General features: G+C 40.8%; 1 protein-coding gene across 2 annotated transcripts; it reads right to left on the bottom strand.

Moving 5' to 3' along the window:
* Nucleotides 1–2,244: 2,244 nt before the first annotated feature.
* Nucleotides 2,245–22,703, bottom strand: ST13 (ST13 Hsp70 interacting protein). Of its 2 annotated transcripts, none has more exons than XM_080575418.1 (12): nt 22,420–22,703; nt 19,038–19,095; nt 17,680–17,749; nt 17,513–17,583; nt 16,858–16,924; nt 16,257–16,341; nt 12,803–12,913; nt 11,342–11,444; nt 9,300–9,416; nt 8,544–8,607; nt 7,307–7,407; nt 2,245–4,046 (listed from the first exon to the last, which is right to left on the bottom strand). In XM_080575418.1, the coding sequence occupies exons 1-12, from the start codon at nt 22,527–22,529 to the stop codon at nt 3,918–3,920; spliced, it is 1,086 nt and encodes a 361-aa protein (XP_080431544.1). In that variant the 5' UTR covers nt 22,530–22,703; the 3' UTR covers nt 2,245–3,917. The 2 variants fall into 2 exon arrangements, with proteins under 2 accessions (XP_080431544.1, XP_080431545.1); XM_080575419.1 differs by lacking the exon at nt 22,420–22,703 and adding an exon at nt 22,179–22,202.
* Between the last annotated feature and the right edge of the window lie 54 nt (nt 22,704–22,757).

The raw sequence follows: 22,757 nt of genomic DNA, 5'->3' as shown, positions 1-22,757 counted from the left end.
TTTGCTTATATCACACTGCTGCACTCCTATGACTTGTCCTGTAGTGCTCAACACAATTGTTTCTGCATTCAAGCGGAAGCTGTGTTTTTCTTCTGCTTCAGCTCTTTGGGATCCCAGAATCACTTTTCTACAGTGCTACCCTCACTCCACCACATACAAAGTAAGGTTGAAGCTCACCTCTGCAAAGCGCTGGAAGTTTCATGAGACACCTTTCTCTAGACACCAGAAGAAAGCACTTCCATTTTCCTAGTGAATCACCCTCTTGCCTGAGCACTCCAATCCATTTCTGCCCTGGCCCCAGCCACTTTCAGACCATGCTGCAGCTGATGAACGCAAACAACCCTCTGGCCTTCTGCCACTACTGCAGCCAACCCACTTGCCCTACAATCATGAAAGCACTGCAGGACCCCCAGCCTAGATGCCCTGTGGGTTTTCCAGGGGGATCCAAACGCTTCCAGTCAGGAGCACGCCACAACCCACAGGAAGGTACGTGCCAAAGCTGACCTGGCTCCAGCTCGTCCTGGCAAAGTCCCTTACCTCCTGTCCCTTGGGGTGAAGGATTCTGCTCAGACTGCAGGTGCTACTAGCTCCCAAAACATTGCTTGCTTCTCTGTCTCACAGAAGGACATACACATGAGTTTGGCTTGCACAGGGTTTATTCAGCGGCCCTGAATGTAACAAGAAAACATGGTGTTAAAAGACAGCTTTTTTGGAACTACGACTTGTTGCAAATGGCCAGCAGATATCTCTGTTTCTACCACATGGTTTTACCTTTACATGGCTTTTTAATAGTCATTTACTGACCCATTCTGCCTCTGGCCTATCGTTGCTCTGCCCAGTCTTGTCCACCTTTGAGACAATCTGGCTCCTGCCCATCTGATGGAAGGAAAACCAAGTCACTTTGGCAAGCACTTTTTATTCACAGTCCAACAGTGAAGTGAGAGCATTTTTCCAAAAAATTCCGGCAAATTATAAGACAGGCACCAAGCCTTGCATTCTCCACATTACTACAAAATGGCGCTCACTTAAGTAGTACAATTAAAAAGCAGCATCTGTCCTGACATTTCCTGTTTTCCCTTGGAGCAGCACTTGAAACAGAGAGAGACAAGTTGCTCAGACACACACACACTATGCAACAGGGCTCTGACCCTTTACAGCAGATGTGTAACCACATTCTCTGGCAGACCAGGTCATCTAACCTGTGGCACTTGAGAACCCAAACAGCGCAGCACATGGCTTGCTTCCAATGACAAAAACACACACCTGAACATGAGTTGGCACCTCAGACACCGGGCTGTGCTGGCTGAACCATTCATTCTTGCAGCTTAACTGTTTTCAGAGTCAAGTCATCACCTAAGCTGATTACTGCCACTGTATTTACAAGCCCAATCCCTACCCCGTGCTGCAATGGAAGCAATTAACCTGAAGGAGCTGCCCTTAAGTCCTGGAGCAAGCAACGAACACAACAGTTACACAACAGTCATTCAGCTACTTGTATCCCAAAATAGGAGCTATTATTTTTGCTCTTCTCCGGTGCAGTTAACTTTCTACACTCCTACTTCTGTTCAAACCAGTTTAGCTGCTTAGACGTTAATTGGGCAACTTGGGGAACTGAAATAAGTCCAAAGATCTCTCCAGTTAGCTTACCAGATAGCATTAAAAGCAAAACTAAACAAGACCCACACATGAGAAGTCATGGGACGTGCATTCCCAGAGACACAAGAATTCAGCTAGCTTGCTAAAGCTAACACTAAAAAATAAGGAGAACACTTTGCTAGGGTCGGTCAGCTCTAAATAAGGATAACTGATGTGTAAGCAAGCAGGCAGGACACAGAACAATTTCTACTAGCTGGGGTAGCTTCCAATTTTTGACTAGTCATTGGTAGACAGACACAAGCAGCTAAGAGGGAGTAAGAGGAAACTGTTGGGAATGAACCTTTAAGACTAATTCATGCAGAGCACATATGCACCAGCCTGAATGAAGCAGAAGCTGGGTTTCAGCCTATACTGAGGGGTGACCTACTTCAGGTGTCTCCCCTTGGGAAGAGGAGATCAGAATATGACCAACAGCCAGGCACAAAGTAACACCCAATCATAGCTTGAGTTCACTTGCTCATGAAGACAAGCCCTTAAGCACTTAGTTCTGATTTAAATCACAAATTATATATACAGTTTAATTGAAGCATTCCCACATTTAACTTCAGCAAAATAAGTTCATCAGAAAGTTACACAAACCCAAAAAGCTTTATTTTTCAAAACCATACTTTATTTTTGAAGGCTACTAGAAGTATTCAGAACTATATTTCTTAAGCAAAAAGATTCACATTTCATTCTGCAGGGTCATTAGTATGAGAAAAAGCATTTGGGGGTTTATTTTTTGCAATTGTTTTTGAGTTTCTACACCAATCCACATTTGAATTAAAAGTGGTAACAACAGTTATGGCTTTAGATACAGAATTACAAAAGATAACACATGAAGGCTGCGACTCAATGGGGAACAGACAATTATGATCATTTTTACACAGAAATGTAACACTTTAGCTAAGACAAACAGAGGCAACAATGGTCTTTATGGTAGACAAATCCACTGAACATCAGCAGCACAGAAACTGCTTCAAGGATACCCATGCTGTTAATTCACAAGTGTTAGAAGAACATTGTCTGCTCCAATTACCTCACCTTTTCCTCTGTATTCTAAGCCTCAGAAACACGGAAGTATGAGACCACAACAGTCCCCCCCCCCTTTTTTTTTTAAAGAAAGGGATACAACAAAAGATGGAAGACTATAGTATGTGGTGGAGGAAGAGTCATCATCTCTAAACAGACAGCAGGACTTTGGCCAATAGATTTTATCTGTAAGCATGTAAGGACTCAAACCGATTCAGAACCCAGAGCTGCAATTTTGTTGGGCATTCTCCCCATCACTGATTTTTAACTCTGTGTTTACTTGTTCTGGATGGCTTGCATTCAGTGAGACAGAGGTAGTGATGGGAACAAGATTCCTTCCCTTAAGTTTCCAAATAAATGAAACCTGGTAAGCATGCCCCAAGGAAGGGCAAGTGCAACCAGAGAGGACCTGCTAACTGGGAAAGGACAAGAGCACGAGTACAGACATTAAGCTGCTCTCCCATACCCAGGACTGATTAAAAAAAAGTTACATGAAGGTGCCGGACAAGAATTGAGCAAGTAACAAAACCTCTGTGGCCTCCACAATACGTACTTCATGCCAGGTTGTGCAAAGGATAGGACCTTTGCTGCACAGTTGTGGTGATCAAAATATGACATTATTTGCAGTACTGCCAGAAGTTCCAGTGTGTAACTAGCTAGCATGATTACACTGATCATTTTAATAGCTATATAGAGTCAGTCACTCATTTAAAAAAAATAAAGACATGTATTTTCAGACAATTCCTTTATCCAGTTGATTCTTCAGACTTGTCCCACCTTTGCTACTTGTGACTAGGCCAACATTTCTGTCCTAACTGGATTAAGACAGACTTCATCTATTAAACTTCCTTCCTTTTGGTTCACTGAGGAAAAATATCTAAAACAAACAAACAAAAAAACCCACCACCACCACCACCCCAAAAAAGAGAGGTTTTTATTTTATGCTCCTGGAATACTACGATTTCTCACAGGAGCATTCATTCAAAGCAAACTGTCTTTAATACTTACAATAAAAGGTTGCAACTCTTGGACAAGGTGGCATGGTTGAAACTAGGTCACCTGAATATAATTTGAGTGCTATAAACCAATCAGTGAATAAAGTCAACACTTGGGGCTAGAGAGCAGTTCTCCTTAAAACACCCCATTTTTCTTCTTGAGAAGATCAGAGGTACAATGGTTTGTTTTATTGCAACACTGGTTAGCCAAATCAATCCTTCCCATCCAGATATGATTTTTATGAACCAGGGATTTTATGGTTTACTGCCAAATTTGGCAGACAATTTACTGATGAGATTCATGACCTTGGGATTGTTCTGGTACTTGGACATATTTGCTGGATTCTGGGCAACATCTTGGAATGCAACCATAACTTCTGGATCCTGCAGAACAACAACAAAAAAGCAAAAAAATTAGGGCATTTAAACAAGAAGTGTACAAAAATTAGTGTTTCTGTGGTTCCAACACACTTGTCTTGCTCTGCTTTTAACATGGCAAGTCTAAACTAGAGTTAATAAAGGTCTCTAAAGAAAACCCAAGGAAGCAGTGTATGCTGGTAATGCTGTATCAGTAAACACCAGAGCCATTACTGGATTTGTTACAGTGAAAGTATGATGTGTGAGAAAAGGGATGAGAGGTTTTTTTTTTTGCTCAGAACAGAAGCTATCAAACGTAGCCACAACTATTATTTCTGTTCAAGTATCTTCAAATGCATCTTGAAGGAGGAAGCAGGAGCTCTGTGTGTATCAAGCATGGCAGTATAATTATCCCCCCATGCAATAGCTGTTATTCATCCCTTTCACCCCTTTTCCTTCTAGCAGCAGAAACTTTAACCTGCTAGACTTTGAGCAGATGATGTGGCAATATTTGGCTTTTTAAAATGCATCCGATTCTCAGACAGTCATTCTCCACCTCCTCTGGGAAGTCACAACTGGAAGAGAATCTTCCGTCTCTCATCACACTGCTGTGTTGCACTTAATAAACACATTCACATATATATTAAAGAAGTTTGGTGTTCTTTTGACCAGTGTCATCTTCCCCACCTAGTATGAGAAGTGCTAATACTTTTTTTCTGTATTTCTAGTACACCTTTAGCCTCTATTGAATTAGAATTGTTTTTGCTCATTTCACATGAGCATGTTCTAAACAATGTCCTTTAATAAATCCACACAGGCTGATTTTACATCTCAGCCTGGGAAAACATTTCCATGATAGCAACTTCTGCATGAAAGATTCAAGTTTTCTTTAGTCCAGCAAAAATACAAGCAGCTTATTATGTCCAGTATAAAACTGTAATTTCATCTGTTGTTCTTTCTTGCACATTTAAGTAGTTTCACTGAAGGACACGGTTAACCTTCCCTATACTTCTATTCCATTGCTATCACAAAATTATTACTTGGAAACCATCAAAAACCAACTGGTGTCCGCAGAGCTGTCTGTGCTACAATAACACCACCATATATCTGTTGTAGCATCACACACAGACTAAAGCTGCTTAACAAGTCTGATCCAAGAGTTGCATTTAGTACGTGTGTACTCCAATGAAATCACCCACATGGTTCAGTCATGTTTTTATACATGTTGGGAACTGAAAGAGTCGAGACTTATCTTTTGTTAGAAGGAATTACAACTGTGTTATCTCCCCTTTGAAAAGGGATCTGCAAAGTCTATGAAAACTAGGATGGTGAAGTTCAGAAAATAGGCACTGGATGTATTTCCTCCACTTTACAGGATTCCTATGAAAACAGATGACTTTCACAAACACAAACTTCCCAAATTTCTGAATTCAACATAGGCTAGAAGACTATAAAGACCATGCTATATTGTTAAATCTGTGTTACCACCTGTATATGAATGAACAGTAACTTATGTAAATATATCCGTAAGCAGCCGTAACTAGTTCTTTGGTTGCCCCTACAGAAGGTAAGCTCAATTTGAGAGCATAACCAGTTAACTTGGGCATACTTCAATGTAAGCTCAAGGTGAGCAGTCTCAAAGATGAGGAGATAATAGTCACTAACTCTGAAGAGATTAGGAAGGTCTTTAACCTCAATACTACAGTTTCAGCAGTAACTCACCATGAAAAGCCTCTACACATGGTCAGCTAAAATAACATCTTAAGATTAATGATGGGACAGACTTGGGTGAATCCGTATTTTTTTTTTTTTTTTTTTGCAAAAATCTCATAAACAACCTCAGTAACAGCTGTCAGCTACCATCATCCTTAAACACAATCCATAGTTGCACTGAGCAGAAGCAAGTCAAGCAGTAAAAACTACTGGCTTTTAAGACTCTATCCTGCACTGCTGATACAGGGAGGCTAAGAACGTAGTCAGACACTTCAGGAAAAGGTAGTGCAGACACATAGGTCAAGTGTTAAATAAATCACAGCTAGATTTAAAGTTTGTACAAAAGTCGATGAGACACTCAAGGCTTAGCTAACAGGTTCTGCAGAAAACACTGTCAACACATGTTCTTACAACAGAGTAGTGCAGTATTTCAGGGTATACATAATCGGCATGCAACGGAGCCTTTTTAAAGGCATGTGGCAAGCACTTAACATTTAATTGCACTTCAAAGCTGTTTCCAGCAACTCCAATTTCAAAGGCCTGTACTACAGCATAAATGAGCCAGGTAATGAATGCAACTGCATTTTTCTGTTTGTTTGGTTTTTGTTTTGGATGGTTTGGATCCAAGACAACATTGCTGCCATAGCAGCTCAGGTAAAAGGTGCATTTCCAAACACCAGCAACCACTAAACTAGGGTAACCCATAAACTTTTGCATAGAAAGTGATGCCTTTTTAATGATTTCAGGGCATACGAAATAACAGTCCCTCGTGATGCTGTTATTAAATGGCTATCATAGCTGCTCAGTGACCTGAGAACATCACGTAACTCTAGTTTAACCAGAGCAATCCAGAAAAACATAGCAACAGGCTTTTATATGGGACCACATTAGCATGCAAATACAACTACACAGCTCACTTTTTGCCTAGCCGACCTAATGTTGTCAGATACGTTCTACTTAATCTGCCGGAATAGTTTGCTTGTGTAAAACTAGTCATGACACTGAGCACTTAAATAATTGAGCTACTAATCAAGCCCACTGGGGAAGTAGGCTTTCTGAGCACGAATTCAGAAAGTGCCGGATGTAGAACTGTTCTGATATTATTTTGCCTCTGGCAAAAAACACTTAGGCAATTCTCCTCTCAACATTACTGCAATATATTGCATTGCAACAATATTAACAGTAATTTGTCATTTGTGCATAATTATCTCACCGTAACGTGTACGCATTGAAAAAAGAGCAAGTGAAGTATACTGTGCAGAAAAATAACCCTTCAAGAGACTCAAAAAAGATAAACTCCTCACAGCATATAGTTTTGTCTATTGTATGCAAGTACAGGGTGGAGGAAGGAGGGGGACACAACATGACACCTTTAATTAAGTTCCTGTCAATCTGAAAAATAGCTAACAGATTCCAGACAGTCTGGTGCCACACATGCACAGAAAGAAAATTTCACAACACAAATAAGCAAGCACCCCCCACCGCTCTCCAGAAGGTCACATCTTCCCTCAGCTCACAGGACCTGTTCCTCCCTCATTCAGAGCATTTAGCTTTGATTTTAATCAAATACTCACCTGCATGGCCGCCAGGACTTCCGGATCACTGAGAATCTCATTGAGACCTGGCATACCTGCCATTCCTGGCATACCTCCAGGCATAGCCCCAGGAAATCCACCTGCAAACCCAAGACACAAGAATGCATGAAGAAAAACATTTAAATTCAGCTATACAGGAGCTCACTGATAGAGACCAAAACGTACTTGTTTTGCCACACCTCCAACACCATGTCTTCCACAAAGCTACAGCTGCTCCACTGAATGCAAAGCAGAGGCATTGGTTTTCTGTCTGTGAGGACCTGCATCTTATTTCATATGTATTTTTAACCCAATGAAATAGGAGGCTTGTAATTAGTGTGAGGGCCTAGCACCTTGTACACAAATGCAGTGATTTTCTAATTAACTTAAATCAGGTACATCTCAAGCCTAAGAAACTGATTTTTGAGTGCCTGGGGTGAACAACTCAGGACTTAGTACTACTGATTTGCTTTTGCCCTAGGCTCATTCCAAGTTCAGCTGGAACTTTAGGTTTGGGGGTGAGGTGGGGTGGGGAATCCCTGAAACAGATACAGTCTCTATTTGCTTCCTCTGACAAGCTGATATGGTTGGAGCATGCACTCAGCCCACCTCAACTACAACTCAATCTTCAACTGTTTCTCCCCAACTGGTTATACTCAAAAATAATATGGAAAGGCTGACCTTCATGGAACTATTGCTTCTCCCCAACTTATTACGCTCAAAAATAACACAGAAAGGCTAATCCTCGTGGAACTGTTCAAAAACTGCACTGCCTCCTTTGAGAAATTATTCTCTTCAACAATAACTTCCAAGTATCACAGTTTTCCCTAACACTCAACCAATTTTCAGCTTTAAAACTATTGTTCTTAAGCAAGACACCTCCAAGCCACACTGAGTAATTTATAAAACATTTTATATTACTTTTTCAGCACATATTAAGCAAACATTGCATGTTTGTTTTCTCAGACCTAAATCCTTTCACTCTCTTAATCAATACTGACTTGTCTTCCCTGTACTTGCTACCCAGCAACAATCTTATTTGAGAGAAAGAATCTGATCCTCTTCCCGCTACTGCTCCAACAGTTATTTGTAGACAAGTTTTAAACTTCTTAAGAACATATTTCTCTCAGTCTTGCGAAGAAATACTATGAATTGTGAGTGTAATACTGCATATGGAAGAAAAAAAACAGTCACTTCTATCTCAAGTAAGAAGTAAATGGTGCTTAAAAATACACACCTGGGAAGCCACCTGGGAAACCGCCAAATTGAGCTCCTCCTGCCTGTCGTCTTGCTTCTTCCTCCTATAAAAGCAAGCACATCATTCCACACAAAGCAATGGAACTGCAGCCTGTGTTCTACTGCTCAGCTGGTTCTAGGAAGAAAAACAGCTGAGACTGTTTCATGGGAGCAGGCTACGGCAATAAGCAAATGTGGTTTTGTACATAGTGCAGTACTTCAGACAAGAAATAATGGTCTACACTTACTTTGGTACGTTTCTTTGGATAAGTTATGCAGAGTGTGTTTTTACTAAGCATGAACTGCATGATCAGTTTTAGCCTATTAAATTTTAGAAAACGCCCCCATCCCTAACACATGCTGTAAAAATATATCAGTAAAGCTGAAAAAAAAAACAAAACCAACAAGTCAACTGTGTCAGGAAGTGAAGAAGAAAACCAAAGTATTAGTTTGAAATTAAAACCTCCTACTCTGGGAGACGTGGAGACGTAAGTATTAAGTGAAAACTATTCTGGTATGGTCAAACTGTAACTGAATACTTGAAATTACTCGGTTACTAGAGATACCAGAACCTGTCTTTGACATAAGCAACAGATGCAGTACAAGGCCTTAATCTCCAGAATTCATTATTGGTCAAGTAACACAGAAAAAATATCCCTAAAATTTAAGATTTAAAATAATTTTCCTGTGCAATCAATTTTAAACAAAATAACTACGTCACTCTCCACATTATTAATATTAAAGCCTAAATAATCACCCTTTGTGCTCTCTCATGCTCCTCTCGTGCCTTCTTCACTCTTTCCATTCTTTCCTTGATTTCTTTTTCTTCACGCTTCCGTTCATATTTTCGGCGATGTTCTGCAATTTTCTGAGCCTGTTACAATACAATACCAACATTTCAGGTATGTTCTAGTACACCACACAACGTATTACAATATAAAATACACTCAAGTATAACCAACTATTTTTTTTTTTTTACCAGTTCTTAAAAATAAGATTTGAGTTCACATCCTAAACGCGCCTTTGTTTCAGAGAACATATGCCATTTCCTCTCTACCACAATTGGTTATTGACATATACTAGGCCCTTGCTGGATTCACCAGACCCATGCACTCTAGTCTAGTACCTCTTCCTGTAGAGCTCCAGGACTTCCACCGTAGTCAGAACAAACACACTGTTCCACATTCCTTCCTGCTTTTATGCTGAAATATCAATTTCTCCAGTGCTAACACCAAAGAATTGCCCACAGAGGAAGGAATTTTCCCTGGTACAATAACAGGAAGTGTAACTCCCCCTGCACAGACACACTTGTTAGACAGTGCTTTTGCTGTTCCAGATGCCTTGGCAGCATACACAACTGGACTCAAGCAGACCAAAGAAAACCTGAACCAAAGCAAGAGATGGCAGATGGGGAGCAAGTTAGCTTCCTATCTTCTCAAAGGTATCAACTCTACAGCCCCCATGGAGAGGGCTAGTTAACAATGAACTCCCGAAGGCTCCTCAATCAGGGATCATCTTAATAATAGAACACTAACTGCAGCATTATTTTCCTGAAGTCAGAACGTATCCTTACATAACACTGCAAAAAAAAAAGTTTGTAATTTTACAAATTGCAGAGCTTTAATACCATACATGACAAGTACCCTGTAACATTCCCATAAATAAAATATAAATATTAAATCGAGGTCCAGGAATAAAAATACTATTACAAATTACAGCTGCAAGCCTCTCTTACACATGTATTCTCTTCTGTTCTGCAGCTTCAGCTTCCTTCACAGCATGTTTACCTGCTGTGACATGGGGCCCTCCATGGGCTGTAAGGGGACAACCTGCTTCACCATGGTCCTCTCCATGGGCTGCATGGAAATCTCTGCTCCAGCAGCAGGAGCACCTCCTCCCCTCCTTCTTCACTGTCCACTGGGTTGTTTCTCTCACCTTTCTCCCTCCTCACTCCTCTCACAAGCTGCTGCACCGCACTTTTTTTTAAACCCTTTCTTAAATTTGCCATCACAGAAGTGCAACGGGCTCAGCTTTGGGCAGCAGCAGGTCTGTTTTGGAGCTGGCTGGAACTGCCTCTGCCCATCACAGGAGCAGCTCCTGGTCTCTTCCCACCGAGGCCACCCCTACAGCCCCTCAGCCCCACCCTCCTGCAAACATTGCCACGTAAACCCAACAGAATGCAGTAGTTGCAATACGTAATCCGTGAATGACTTTAAGGGAATATATAAGACATGAAAAAGACAGCCTACTATCAAGTCTTGCATGTGTTACACGTAAGTTCTTCATCAGAACAACGCTGGGGTCAACCACCTGAGAAAAGCTGAAAACCAGTCTTACAGAGATTATGCTGCCCTCAAGAGGTGGACTAGTGAAAGTAACACAGCCAAGAATACCTTGTAAAACATGATTAGGATGAAACTATGATCAGTTTGGAAACATTTTGGAGGAAAAAAAAAATACAGAACAGCAAGAGAACACTGTGGTAACAAAACGTTTTTAGCCTAGATTCTAAAATGCCTGGCTAACTTCAACTATTTCAGATTTTTCAATTAAGAAGGAACGTATTGTTTCATAGTTCAGTTATATGCCCAGTCCCAGAGACCTAATTTGCAAACAGAGCCATAAACAGCTGTGATTAAAGACACAGAAGCATTTATAAACTCAGTTTGAAGTGTCAGATGAACGCTGATGCTGACACGTGGACATTCCAACAGCACAATGAATATCACAAGAATTTGAAAGACAAGAACACCACTAAAACAAATAGAGGAGGGACCTCCATTATCCTTTCCCACTTACTCTTGGTTGCACCTCCTTCAGCATGGCGCTAGCCTCTTCATCGTAATCCAGTTTACAGGCTAATGCAAGATCATGAGCAGCCTCCTCCCAGTGACCCAGAAGTCTGGAATTCAGAAAAAAGCAAACTGAACTCTAGGTATTGCTCAGGGTATTTACAACCACGTGTCATTCAGTATTTTTCTGCAGCTGTGGAGACTTATACAAGTTTCAAGTCAATAACCACAGTGTTTTCTGTAACGTGCGATCTATGATGCTATAGAGAATATTTGCTTGCTTATTGCATACCTTTATAATAATTGTTGCATTAGGTATAAATCAGGGAGAAAAACTACATCAGCTACTGTCATTCTTCGCTACAAACAAGAACTGTCTATCAGGGAGAAGGCATCCTGTATATAAACATGTGAAGCACACTAATAAACGTTCTGCATCACTAGGCGAATGCTTAACGTGAAACTATGAGGTCAGTGTTCTGTACAATTCTACCCCACTGCTAAATCAAGCTTACGTGCACCTGGTTTACTCAGCACTTACACATCCCAGGTAACTGTCTGCACCAGGTCTTAATTGAAGAGGTCATAAAAGCTACTGTGCAGCACTACTTCTTTATTCATTTAGACAAACTTGTGACAATCAAAGGTTTAAGTGAATGATAGGGGGTCAAAGCATTTCAGCTGACTGACAGGGGCATTAATCCAAACTATGCTCCCACCTTCTCATTCTTAGGCTTCATGCCATTTATTAACATTGTAGACGTTATTTAATAAACACTGTTCAGAATAATTCATTTATTAATTGGGAGTTCTATTAATGTTTACTCCTTCCACTTTTATACAGAGTGAAGGAAGCATCCCATTATTTTTTGGCTGACGTATTTTCATTTCAGAAATAATTTTACCTACAGTTAGGGGGAAATCTCGCTGACCTAATGCCATTTAAATAATTACACTGTTCGCTTAATACCACTCTTCATTTCAACAATTGGTTCCTTTAATAACCAGACAGTTTAATTTACTACGTAAAGGAGCTCTAGGATCCTATGAAATAAAGGCAGCAGAGAAATATTTAGAATTATAGGTTAGTAAATAATAACTGAGCCAAGCAAAACACAGAAGAGCCCCCCCAAAATAAAACCTACTCTCCTAGAGCTCACAATCTTTAGCAAATGATTAAAAAATGCCTTACAGAATGACAGTAAGTCATTAGAAGATGGCTTATCAAGGAGAGGAGTAAAAAAATAAAGGGTGTAGAAGGATTATTCTTAAGTCACCATCAATAAATCACCATTATCCTTTCTTCTTCTAATCCATATACTTAGCATAATGGTTTCTTGGCTCAAGACTACTGCTCTCACATACAAGACAAACAGTTCACAGAAAAACAGAGAAAAGAAAAGCATAAACAAAGTTGTTCCCTCCCAAGTAAGTAAACAGAGCATCAAGAACATTTGCAGTTCACTACCTATGCGCTTTCCCCCTCCACTTGTAGGTCTGTGCCGAGTCAGGATTAATCTTGATGGCTCTGTCACAATCTCTAATGGCAGCATTTGGCTTCTGTAGTTTCACAAAAACACTGCAGGAACAAGAACATTTATTGTACATATTAAAATGCCAAGTTACTAACTTAAGCTGGAAATAATTTTTGATGACTAACAGGCAAGCTAATGAGATACATTTGAAAAGCTGAGTTCAAAAAGATTTTGTAGTGATAACAGTGTCAGTGAAATTTAGTTTCCCCCCCGATGCTATGTGAATCATTAGCAAAAAGTGCAAGCATTCAACATTCAGACTCGCGCCTTGCCTATGAGAACAACTTTAATGCAGAAGAAAAGGATAAATGCAAAAAGCAGTTTGATTTCATGCCGTTTGCAGTCTATAGCCAATAGCAACTACCAAGTTAAACAAAACAAAGCTAGTATTACATGTTCCAGGTTACATTGTCTTTAAAGTAGTAAGAAAAATAAAGCACTAATTATCACACCGAGGTTCTACCATTTTCATGCCCTTCCAGCCCCGTGACAGAGGGGACCTTGAACTTAGAGCACCACATTTCAGCTGATCTTGCAGCCTGCTCCTCAAGCCCCTCCATATGGAGAAGTCAACAAGCACAAAATCAAAGACAGAAATCAAGAAAGTAATCAAAACGTAACATCATCACACTGATGTCTAAATCCAGATTGACCTCAGCTTGAATACTTTGTTAAATTTTGGTTCTGCTCCTCCATCTCAAAGACGGGTAGTAAAACCGAGAAAGGTCCCAAGAAATGCAACGACATCTTAAAAACAGAGTTGCTCTCTCCTATACAGGGAAACAGATTACGACCCTATAGCCTGGTACAGAAAACATATCCAGAAACAAACCAAGAAACCACCAGAACTTGAGCCTATAAAAATCACAAGTAATAGGGAGAACAAGAACAAGGAATCTTTAGCACCTGACAGTTCTTTTTTACATAAAGAACCATCAGGCAAAGGAAACAACGGTACCAGATTCCAGGCAAGAGAACGGATCATATTCTTCATTTAGTTAAGCTTTCAAAACCCTTGCTGCAGAGCACTGCAAATGCTAATTTGTATTTGTCCAGCGGGAGATTCGATAAAATTATATCAAGACAAAAAAAAAGCGCTAAACATCAAGAGCTATTAAGTATAAAAGCATAGTTTTAAATAAGTAAGCCTATGAGCTGTGAGGTGAAGGCTGAAAAAACGTGACAGTTGACTATCACCTCAGTTCCCTTTTTCACATACTACTGGTTCATAGACACCAGGGATTGTCAACTACCAACAAACACAGAACACTGGATGATGCGGGCTGTTTAAGCTCATCTGATACAACTGCTCCCAGTGCTAAGACTTGGACTATCCTTCAGAAGACTACTCATTATCAGATGTGGCCATGTCTCAACAACTTGTGTTCTGGAAAAGTAGTAAAAACCAAAACGCAGAACACGCAGCACATGGAGAGCTGCTGGCTTTGGATTCTGAAGTAATTCAATCACTGGCTTGCTATATTTGCTACAACACTTCAATGACACATGAGCATACACTGTATTGATAGTTTCAGGGGACACTACTGAAGAGCAAGCTCACTTCAAACGGATACAAAAGGCAAGTAAGATACATTAATCAAACAAAGGCTTGATTCCAGTTTGGGACTGCAAATTGTGAAACTGTCTTTACCAGCAGTGCTAGCCAAGAGAAGCCTATCCTAATTTTAAGGGTCTGGCTGTGAATGAAGGATTAGTTGGGACGTTCAGTTTCTATGTAAAGGAAGGTTTTCCATTATTAATTGCTATCAAGAGCTTTTTGCTTTTAAAAATAGCAGAGGAAAAAAAAAACACACAATAAAAACCACACAAATCCAAAAAGTTAGCCTGATCCCCTCTCAGTTAAGACTAATAACTGCAAGTTTTACAATACACAAGCATATCAGATTAATTATTAGAGCAGTATGTTTAAGAGGTTCAGGTATTTCTTACTTCATCTCTGTATGAAACATTCCTGAATTGACAAAGTAATCAATAGTCAAGATACTCCAGGTCAGAACATCTGCCCTTTTACATTTACTCAGAGGAGGAAAAAAATAAAGGTGCCAGCAATTACAGACTGCCTGTAACTTCATCATTAAAGCTTGTTATAAAACAAGCACAAATTCACACATTCTCTCCTAGAAACAAACACATGGACATCTCAAGGAACTATCCCAAACCTACACCTCACCAGTGAGAGACGCTCCAATGCTGCTGGCGGTCTTAGAATATTGATAAACACAAAACAAAAACAAAGAAACCAACCCTTAAGCAACAAAAACTAAAACCGGAGTCCACTAGTGACAGGTGGATTACTCACAGCACTTCATTACTCACAGCTGTTACACTGTAGGTTTTACAATAACCTAGTATACAGTTTACCCATGTCTGTAATAGAGGAAATTGAGGTCAATTGTAAACTTCTTCTGAGGCTTACACTTCTCATTGCTAAAAAATCCCAGCCCCGAGAAGATACAGCACTATAAGAGGTTTTCAATATGTTAACTATGATTGCAAGAGCAAAAACAAGACTACTGAGGTACACAGAGTACGTACAAAAACTTGGATATAGAACGTACAAAAGAAGCAGCCATCTACCAGTGAGGTGTAGTAAAACAAAAGAGCTAGAAGACACTGAGCAATCAAGTGAAAGTCATCAAAAATTGAACGGATTGAATTTTATCTTACTACAAAGATGATCTACTGAACTATTAACTCATCCATCCTTAGTGATTTTTTTTTTTCAAAGAGTAAAGGGGAAAAAAAAAAGATCCACGGGAACTTGTGCTTCTCTAACACAAACCTGCCTGACCTTCCACAAGATTTAGGAAGATAAATGTTTGCGCATCATAAACAAGGGCTACCACAAATCAAATCTGACATTATGCCTGTAACTCATTATCTGCAGTCTGGTAAATGTCATTTGAAATAAGGCTGATGTTGAGAAATAGGTAAGTTCTGCTCAAACACTGGACCACTGAACAGAAAGAAATCTGCTTCTTTCTGTCAAGAAATGTAGTTAGCAGGCCCAACAGGGAGAGAATTTACCTAATCCATTTAACTTTGTAACTAGACAGGACATAGTCCTAGGAGAAACTTCAAATGTTTCAGGCATTTGTGATCCAGCACTACTCTAATTCAACACACCGAAAGGCATATATTACCACAATGTATTTTAGTACGTAATTTTGTTATTTAATCTACTACCAAGGCCCTTTAGATGGCTGCTTCCGCAAATCCCATTAATCACACACAGGAGAAAACGCACGAAGTGTACTTTTCTTTCTCTTCTCTCATCTTAAATTTACGCAGATCTTGCCAGTGTAATTTAAGCTCTTTAAGGGAATAACAGGCAGAAACGTAAATCACTAGTTTATGATGACTCACCTTGCCCTCTTGGCATACAAAATGGCCAAACAAGGATTCAGCTTGATAGCATCTGTGAACAGGTCGACAGCCTTCTGAAGTTCACCTGAAAATGTGTACCAGTAAAGTTTCCATCATTAGGAAATGATTTCATCCAAGTTGCCAAACCTGCCTTATCTTAAATGGAAGATTATCAACAAAAGAAAATCCAATTTTCATTCTTGCAACGTTATTGACGTACAAACTCCAAAATGCATGCTGGAGGGTTGAGGAAGGGATCTTTTCCAAGTTAAATTTGTACAGTTGACTTCATATGCAATCACGTAGGAAGTACACAGCTTTTTCACTGCATTAAGACAAACCACCAGAGACACTAATCATAGTACAGAGGGAACTACTGTAACAGTCAGTTTATAATTAAGATGCTGCAGTACTTCCCCCAGCGATAGCCACATGGGGAAGACATTACTTTAAAAAGCCTTCACGTCCTAGCTAGTTTTGGATATCCAAGAAGGTCCAAGATATTTACTTCAGGTTTGTTTCTTTTTTTTGTTTTGTTTTTAAAGGACCACCAAACATTATGTCCTTTAATATATACTAGAAAACAACTAAAATACATTACCTTCACTTAGAGCATTGATAGCTTCCATCTTCTTCTCATTAGCTTGATCCATCATCTCTTCTGTTACCTAAGAAAATAAGCAAACGAAATGACACACAGACAGACAAAACCCAAAAGCTATAGAGACCAGGCCAGAAGGACCATGCTGAGACAGCACCAAAGGTGGCAGCTGCAGTTTTCTGACTCTGGAATCCTTTGTTTAATTTAGGTTTAAATCACAGTACTAAAACCATGATCTTTTTTGCTTTCATTTTGGAGATACTAGTCACCATTATTTTAGCTGGAAAACACTCACCTGAGTGTTCAACTCAGCCGAAGAGCACTCATGGGAGTGTTCAACTACCTTCTGGTAGTTGAATCATGCCAGATTTCTACAGATCTGGTTTTCGCGTGTGTTTTAATATTTTTGCTATTGTTGTTTTTGTTTTCTGACCTTATTTTTCCTCACTGAACTTTTTGATGGACTACCCTTGACGAAGAAAAGATTGTTGTTTTAAACCAGCAAGTTTTCTATTCAGGACAAAGAGATCCAGAACTGCAGCTGGGTACCTAGCTAGTGTACTCCAAATTTCCCCCTCAGCTGCTATTGTCGACTAAACTCAAAACCTCTCTCCTTCTTTCCTACTGCCACAGCCATTGAAGGTATTGTGCTTACCTCCACGTTTTCATCTCCCATTTCTTGAGGGGGATCATTATCTGGTTCAATCACTCCCTCATTGTCAATTTCTGGGGGAAAAACAAAAAGCAACTTTAGACTCCAGCTACAGAGAGAGGATTTCTAGAATCACGTTTTAACTGTGATATGCCATCTGTTTTCCACACCTAAATCACTCTCTTCGCTTTCTGGCTCAGGAGATTTAACTGGCTCCTCTGGCTGTTCCTCTGCTTTGCCCTGAAAGAGAAATGTATTTGTAAGCACACATTATTTCTGACTGATATTCTACTCCCAATCTAATAAATAGCAATGCATCAGAAAATACAAAATGAATCTGCAAAGCATATGACTGCTCTGCAGCTGAACAGTTATTTTTAAGACAGAAATCTCCTTTCCTTTTTTCCTCCTCTGAGATTAAGTCTGTCACACACACGCAAATAATTCAGAGCCCAAATCTTTACTCGTGAACTTATATTATTGGTAAAGCCTGTCCTTCAAACTGTATAATTCAGTAACTAAACACAATGATACAGATAATCCATATGTTAGCACCAGTGTTGCAATGAGTACTAGCTAGCCACTGCAATCTTCCTGCCCTCCCTGATGCATTCTCTGGATGAAAAATTTTCTGAATCTACTACTATTAAGCTAAGGTCCTTTACAAGGAGCAATAAGCTAGTATCAACAATTAAAATATTTCTTTATCTGTCAAGGTCAGAGATCTTTTTGCTACTTATATATACTTAGAATAATTTTCCATGTTTTCTTATCAGCTGTTAATTACTTCACTACTTTCCTCTGAATCCCATCACTTAGCACACCCTCCTTTATCACAGACATAAGCTGTTTGCCTTCACATTCAGTGTCACAGACTATGCTCACTACTTACACGCAATTGCCCCAGAGTTCTAGTCAGCCAGTAATGCAAGCAACTACTGTCTTGTTAAACGCAAAATAAGATCTCTTCTGCTTTTTCCAAGAATAATTTCAAGCTTGGAAAAATCCTGCTATAAACATCTATAAGCCTGATTTATTATCTCCCTTAAAACAATAAGAAACAAACAACCCACACCCACGTCTTCCACAATGCTGTCATAAAAAGTTGACAGTTTAACTGTTCACTTCATTACCTATTGTGCTTCCAGTACTTCTTGTCATGCAAAGATTACAATTTGAGCCACTAATGACAGCAGAAATGGTCTATAAACAGTCCATGAGAACATTAAAAAAATAAAAATTCGGAGGTTTGCCATTTGCATTGCTGAGAACATCAGGCATTCAGGATTAAGGAAATGGAGCATGGTAACAATTGAAACAAACCAGAGCCATCTGTAACAAATCACTGTCTGTGACACCCAATGGGCAGGCTTCAGAGTGAACTGTCAAAATTATCCACCCCAGTGTACTCATCCACACTATTTAGGTGAAGTTTGACGGCAATTTTTGTTTCTCCCTTCCTACCCAATAACTTCTGCAGCATCCAAATGTTATCTCGCAGTTACAAAATCCCTTCTTTATACCTCACCTTACTGGTCTCGTCTGTGGAGGTGCTGGCTGGAGCAGGTGGTATTGTGCCTCCCATGCTTTTCAACAAAACAAAGAGAAAAAAGAAAACAGTAAGATTATCAAAATAGTGGCCCGCATTTTATTGATTCAAATCCTGCTGATAGCCTCAGCTTTCTGTTGTGACAGAAAACATGATGATCCAATTCCCTGTAAAAGCAATAAAAAGAAGCACACAGCCTCCATGATTTCACAATGTAACATAACGTACATTGGGTCTCATGGCTCTTTCACCTAAAACTCCACTGTAACTTGTACTCAAGCACATGACACATCACCCATCCATCCTTTTTCACAAGGAAAAGTTGCCTTTTTGGCGGAAACAGATTTTTTTCCTTAAAATGTAAGTTTTGTTTCAAGTCTGAACTAGGTATTATTATAGCTACTATAAAACTAGAATTGTTTTTGAAACAGGGTTCAAACAATCTAAGAGAACCCTAATGGCCTAAAAAATGTCTGTTATCCTGATCTTTTGGGGGTCTACAATGCTTATATAATTAACAGAAATGAAGCTGTTTTCTATGCAGCATTTTTTTTCTGCATTGCAATATTCATGCCTTTCTACTGCAAGCTGAAGAGCACTTGTACTTTCACTACAAGTTGAAGAGCATTCTCTGTATAGCCAGCATTCTCTCAATATAGAATAAACTTCTATATTACATCAACTTCGGGTAGCAGCCAGGAAGAAGCACAGGCTGAATTCTCCAGCTGTTTCATGTAACATCTAATCATATCTAATGGCAGGCTGCCACAAGGACTACCATTCCCATCCATTCTCTGCCCCACTTTCTCATCTACAGATAGATTTCTGCCCACAACACACTCCAAAAAGAGGAAAAGAAAAAACAAAAACCAGAAAACAACCCAACGACACTTGAGTCCACCAACTCAACAGGCTCAGCCAAGTCACTGACCACACAACTGGTTCGACGTGATGCAGGGGAGAGGGGAAGGAAGTGGGCAAACAGGCAGGAGAAACTGGAAGGGCACAGAAGCGTTTGCTTTCAGGTATGAGTGCAACCCAAAACCACACGATTTGGGGAGAGAAGGTGGAAGAGGGAAGGGGAGGTGGCAGGATTCACAGGTCCTGGCACAAGGACCTGCAGCAAAGGGCAGGTCAAACAGCACTACACTACTTCTAGTCTACGTCAGGAGAGATGTCAAGAAAAAAAATATCACAAGTTTCAAAGAAAGACATCTTCTGAAGCTATTACAAAAATTTACCCATGTCCCTGGTATGTTGACATTGCTTTATCTATGTTATACTCCAAGGACTGAACAACTCCAGGCTGATAAATCATTAGAGAGCTAGGCAAAAAATACTGCATGCATAGTAACTGCTTCTCCTAATTTTTACCCTTGCAGGCTGATGGTCAGGTATACAATTCTCTACCCTTCTGTAAAAATCAAAGAATTTTCATCCTAGCTTCCTGAACAAGCAGTTCAAGAAAAGTTGGCCATAACTACAAAAAGAAAAAGAAATTGGGGCTGTCTAAGGGAGCCTTGGAACTTCTCTTCTGCTGCGCATCCAAAAAGCCTGCAGGACTCAAGTTTCAGAGCAATTCCAAATCATTGGTCTCAAGGTCAGCTCGTTTTTAAGTCTGATGCTTGTTCAAGGCTGAAATCACCTGGTCAGTCTTCTCTACTGTCTTCACATCCCAAAAATCCCCTTTCCAAGCTTAGAACAGTCGAGATATGTTGATGTATGTTAAACATATACATTTATATATACACATGCATGTTTTTTTTACATGCATATATATTTATGCTATTTCATGAACAACTGAGGTTAAACAGTTTTATTCCTAGTCCTTGAAAATGCCAAAGCAAGTTCCTCTAAAATCATTTCTTAAAACAGTAGTTGGTTACAATGGTTAAACGCATGGTAAGGATAATGCAAAGCTTGCATATTTTATTTAACCTCGATGCTACATGGACACACAGGATACTCTTATAGAGAAATACAAGTTTTCAGGAGGAAAAGCTCAGGAAAAACTGAGTTGCAGCTCTGGAGAAACTGAGCTGTACAAATTGTGCTCAAAAAGATTTGGAATCGAGTCTTTTGCTGAACAAGTTGTGCAATCCTGGTGACAACTCCTGGGAAGCCGTGAGGACTCCATTGCAACAGGGACTCCAGACTTCTGCTGATCGCGGTGATGAGAAGCGCTGCTGTTATGACTTGTTGAGAGAACTGCAGCTGTCATTTCTGCATCCACTTTTGGCACCCACAGCAAAGTTGTCTTTACAGACTAACAAGATCTCAAAAGTGTCAAAATCTACCTGAACTAAACAATAAGAACAACAACAAAAAAGGCAAAGAGCCTGGTACGTGAACGATGGGTTCTGTGCTTTACTTTTAACTAATACTATTGTTTCTTTTTTTTTTTTTAAGCACATTCCCCTTAATGACTCATTTTATAAAAATCCATGTCAAAATATTTATATTTGTATGCAATTACAAAAAAAGTGACTTGAATAAAAGGGACATCAAAACCCCTTGCAAACATTATCGTGCAGCAGCACATGCTTTCCATGCAGCTAGACAAAATAAAGGCTAGAAGATAAGTGCGTGAAAACAGCAGAGATGATCTAAGGTTTCTGATGCAACAGCTAGCCAGAAATGAAATTGACTTAATTGAAATTAGCTCTGACTCTGCTAGCGGTTAGCATCGTTTTGAAACGCTGAATAATTTTCCTTGGAAACGTTAGCTTTAAAATAAAACTCAGCTCAGAGTTTTTGTTGCAGAAACGTAAGAACGGGTTTTAGCACCCTTTAGTCACTGCTCTGAAATCATTTGCAACCCTACCTTGGTGATTACACCTACGTGTTTCAGGCTCAGGTAAGCCTGCTGGATATGATAAAACACTTATGTACTGCAGATTCAGGTACACCTGACGGATATGATGAAACCCACCAAGTTTCCCCCCCACCTGCAGCCAGGCTGGGATAAGCTTCAAGCAGCTTTCCCAAGAAGGAGCAGCCCTTATGGCTGCACGTCCCCGTCCTGCTGCAAACAGCCCTGCCAGAGGAGGGTGGGCGCCCCCCCCCAGCTTCCACAGCTCGACGTGAAAAATCAGTTCCCGCTCCAAGTACGCAACTCACCCAAACGCTCAAACACCTGAGGAAAAGCACCCAGATGCCTGAGGGGAAGCAGGAACTTTGGGGGGCTGGAGGAGGCTCCCCTTCCATTAACCCTTCAGCTAACGGCTTATAAGCGCTGAAAACGACCACCCTCCCCTCCCCTCCCTTCCCTTCCCTCCCCTCCCTTCCCTTCCCCCTCACCCTTCCCCTCCCCGCGAGCCCGGGGCCCTCCCGCCGCCCCCCTCCCGCTCCCTCCCCGCACCTCTCGAGCCACTCGCGGAGGAAGGCGAGCTCCTCGGTGTGCAGCAGGGCCGGGTTCTGCTTGCAGAGCCTGACGAAGGCCCGCAGCTCGCCCAGCTTGCGCGCGTCCATGGCGGAGCTCGGAGGGGAGGGGAGGGGAAGGGGGAGGGGGGGAGGAGGCCGCGGGATGGCGGCCGCGAGCGCGCGCCCACTTCCCCGCCCGGCCGCCGCGCGGCGCCGTGGAAGCTTCCAGCCCGCCGCGGGGCCGCGCCCCCCCCGGAGGCCCCGCCCCCCTCCCCCAACGAAGCCCCGCCCCCCTCCGCCAAGCGAAGCCCCGCCCCCCGCGCCGCGCGGCGGCCC

Source organism: Anser brachyrhynchus, assembly GCF_964034855.1.
Source record: "Anser brachyrhynchus genome assembly, chromosome: 1".
Lineage (NCBI taxonomy): Eukaryota > Metazoa > Chordata > Aves > Anseriformes > Anatidae > Anser > Anser brachyrhynchus.
This window is presented reverse-complemented; position numbering and strand designations above follow the sequence as displayed.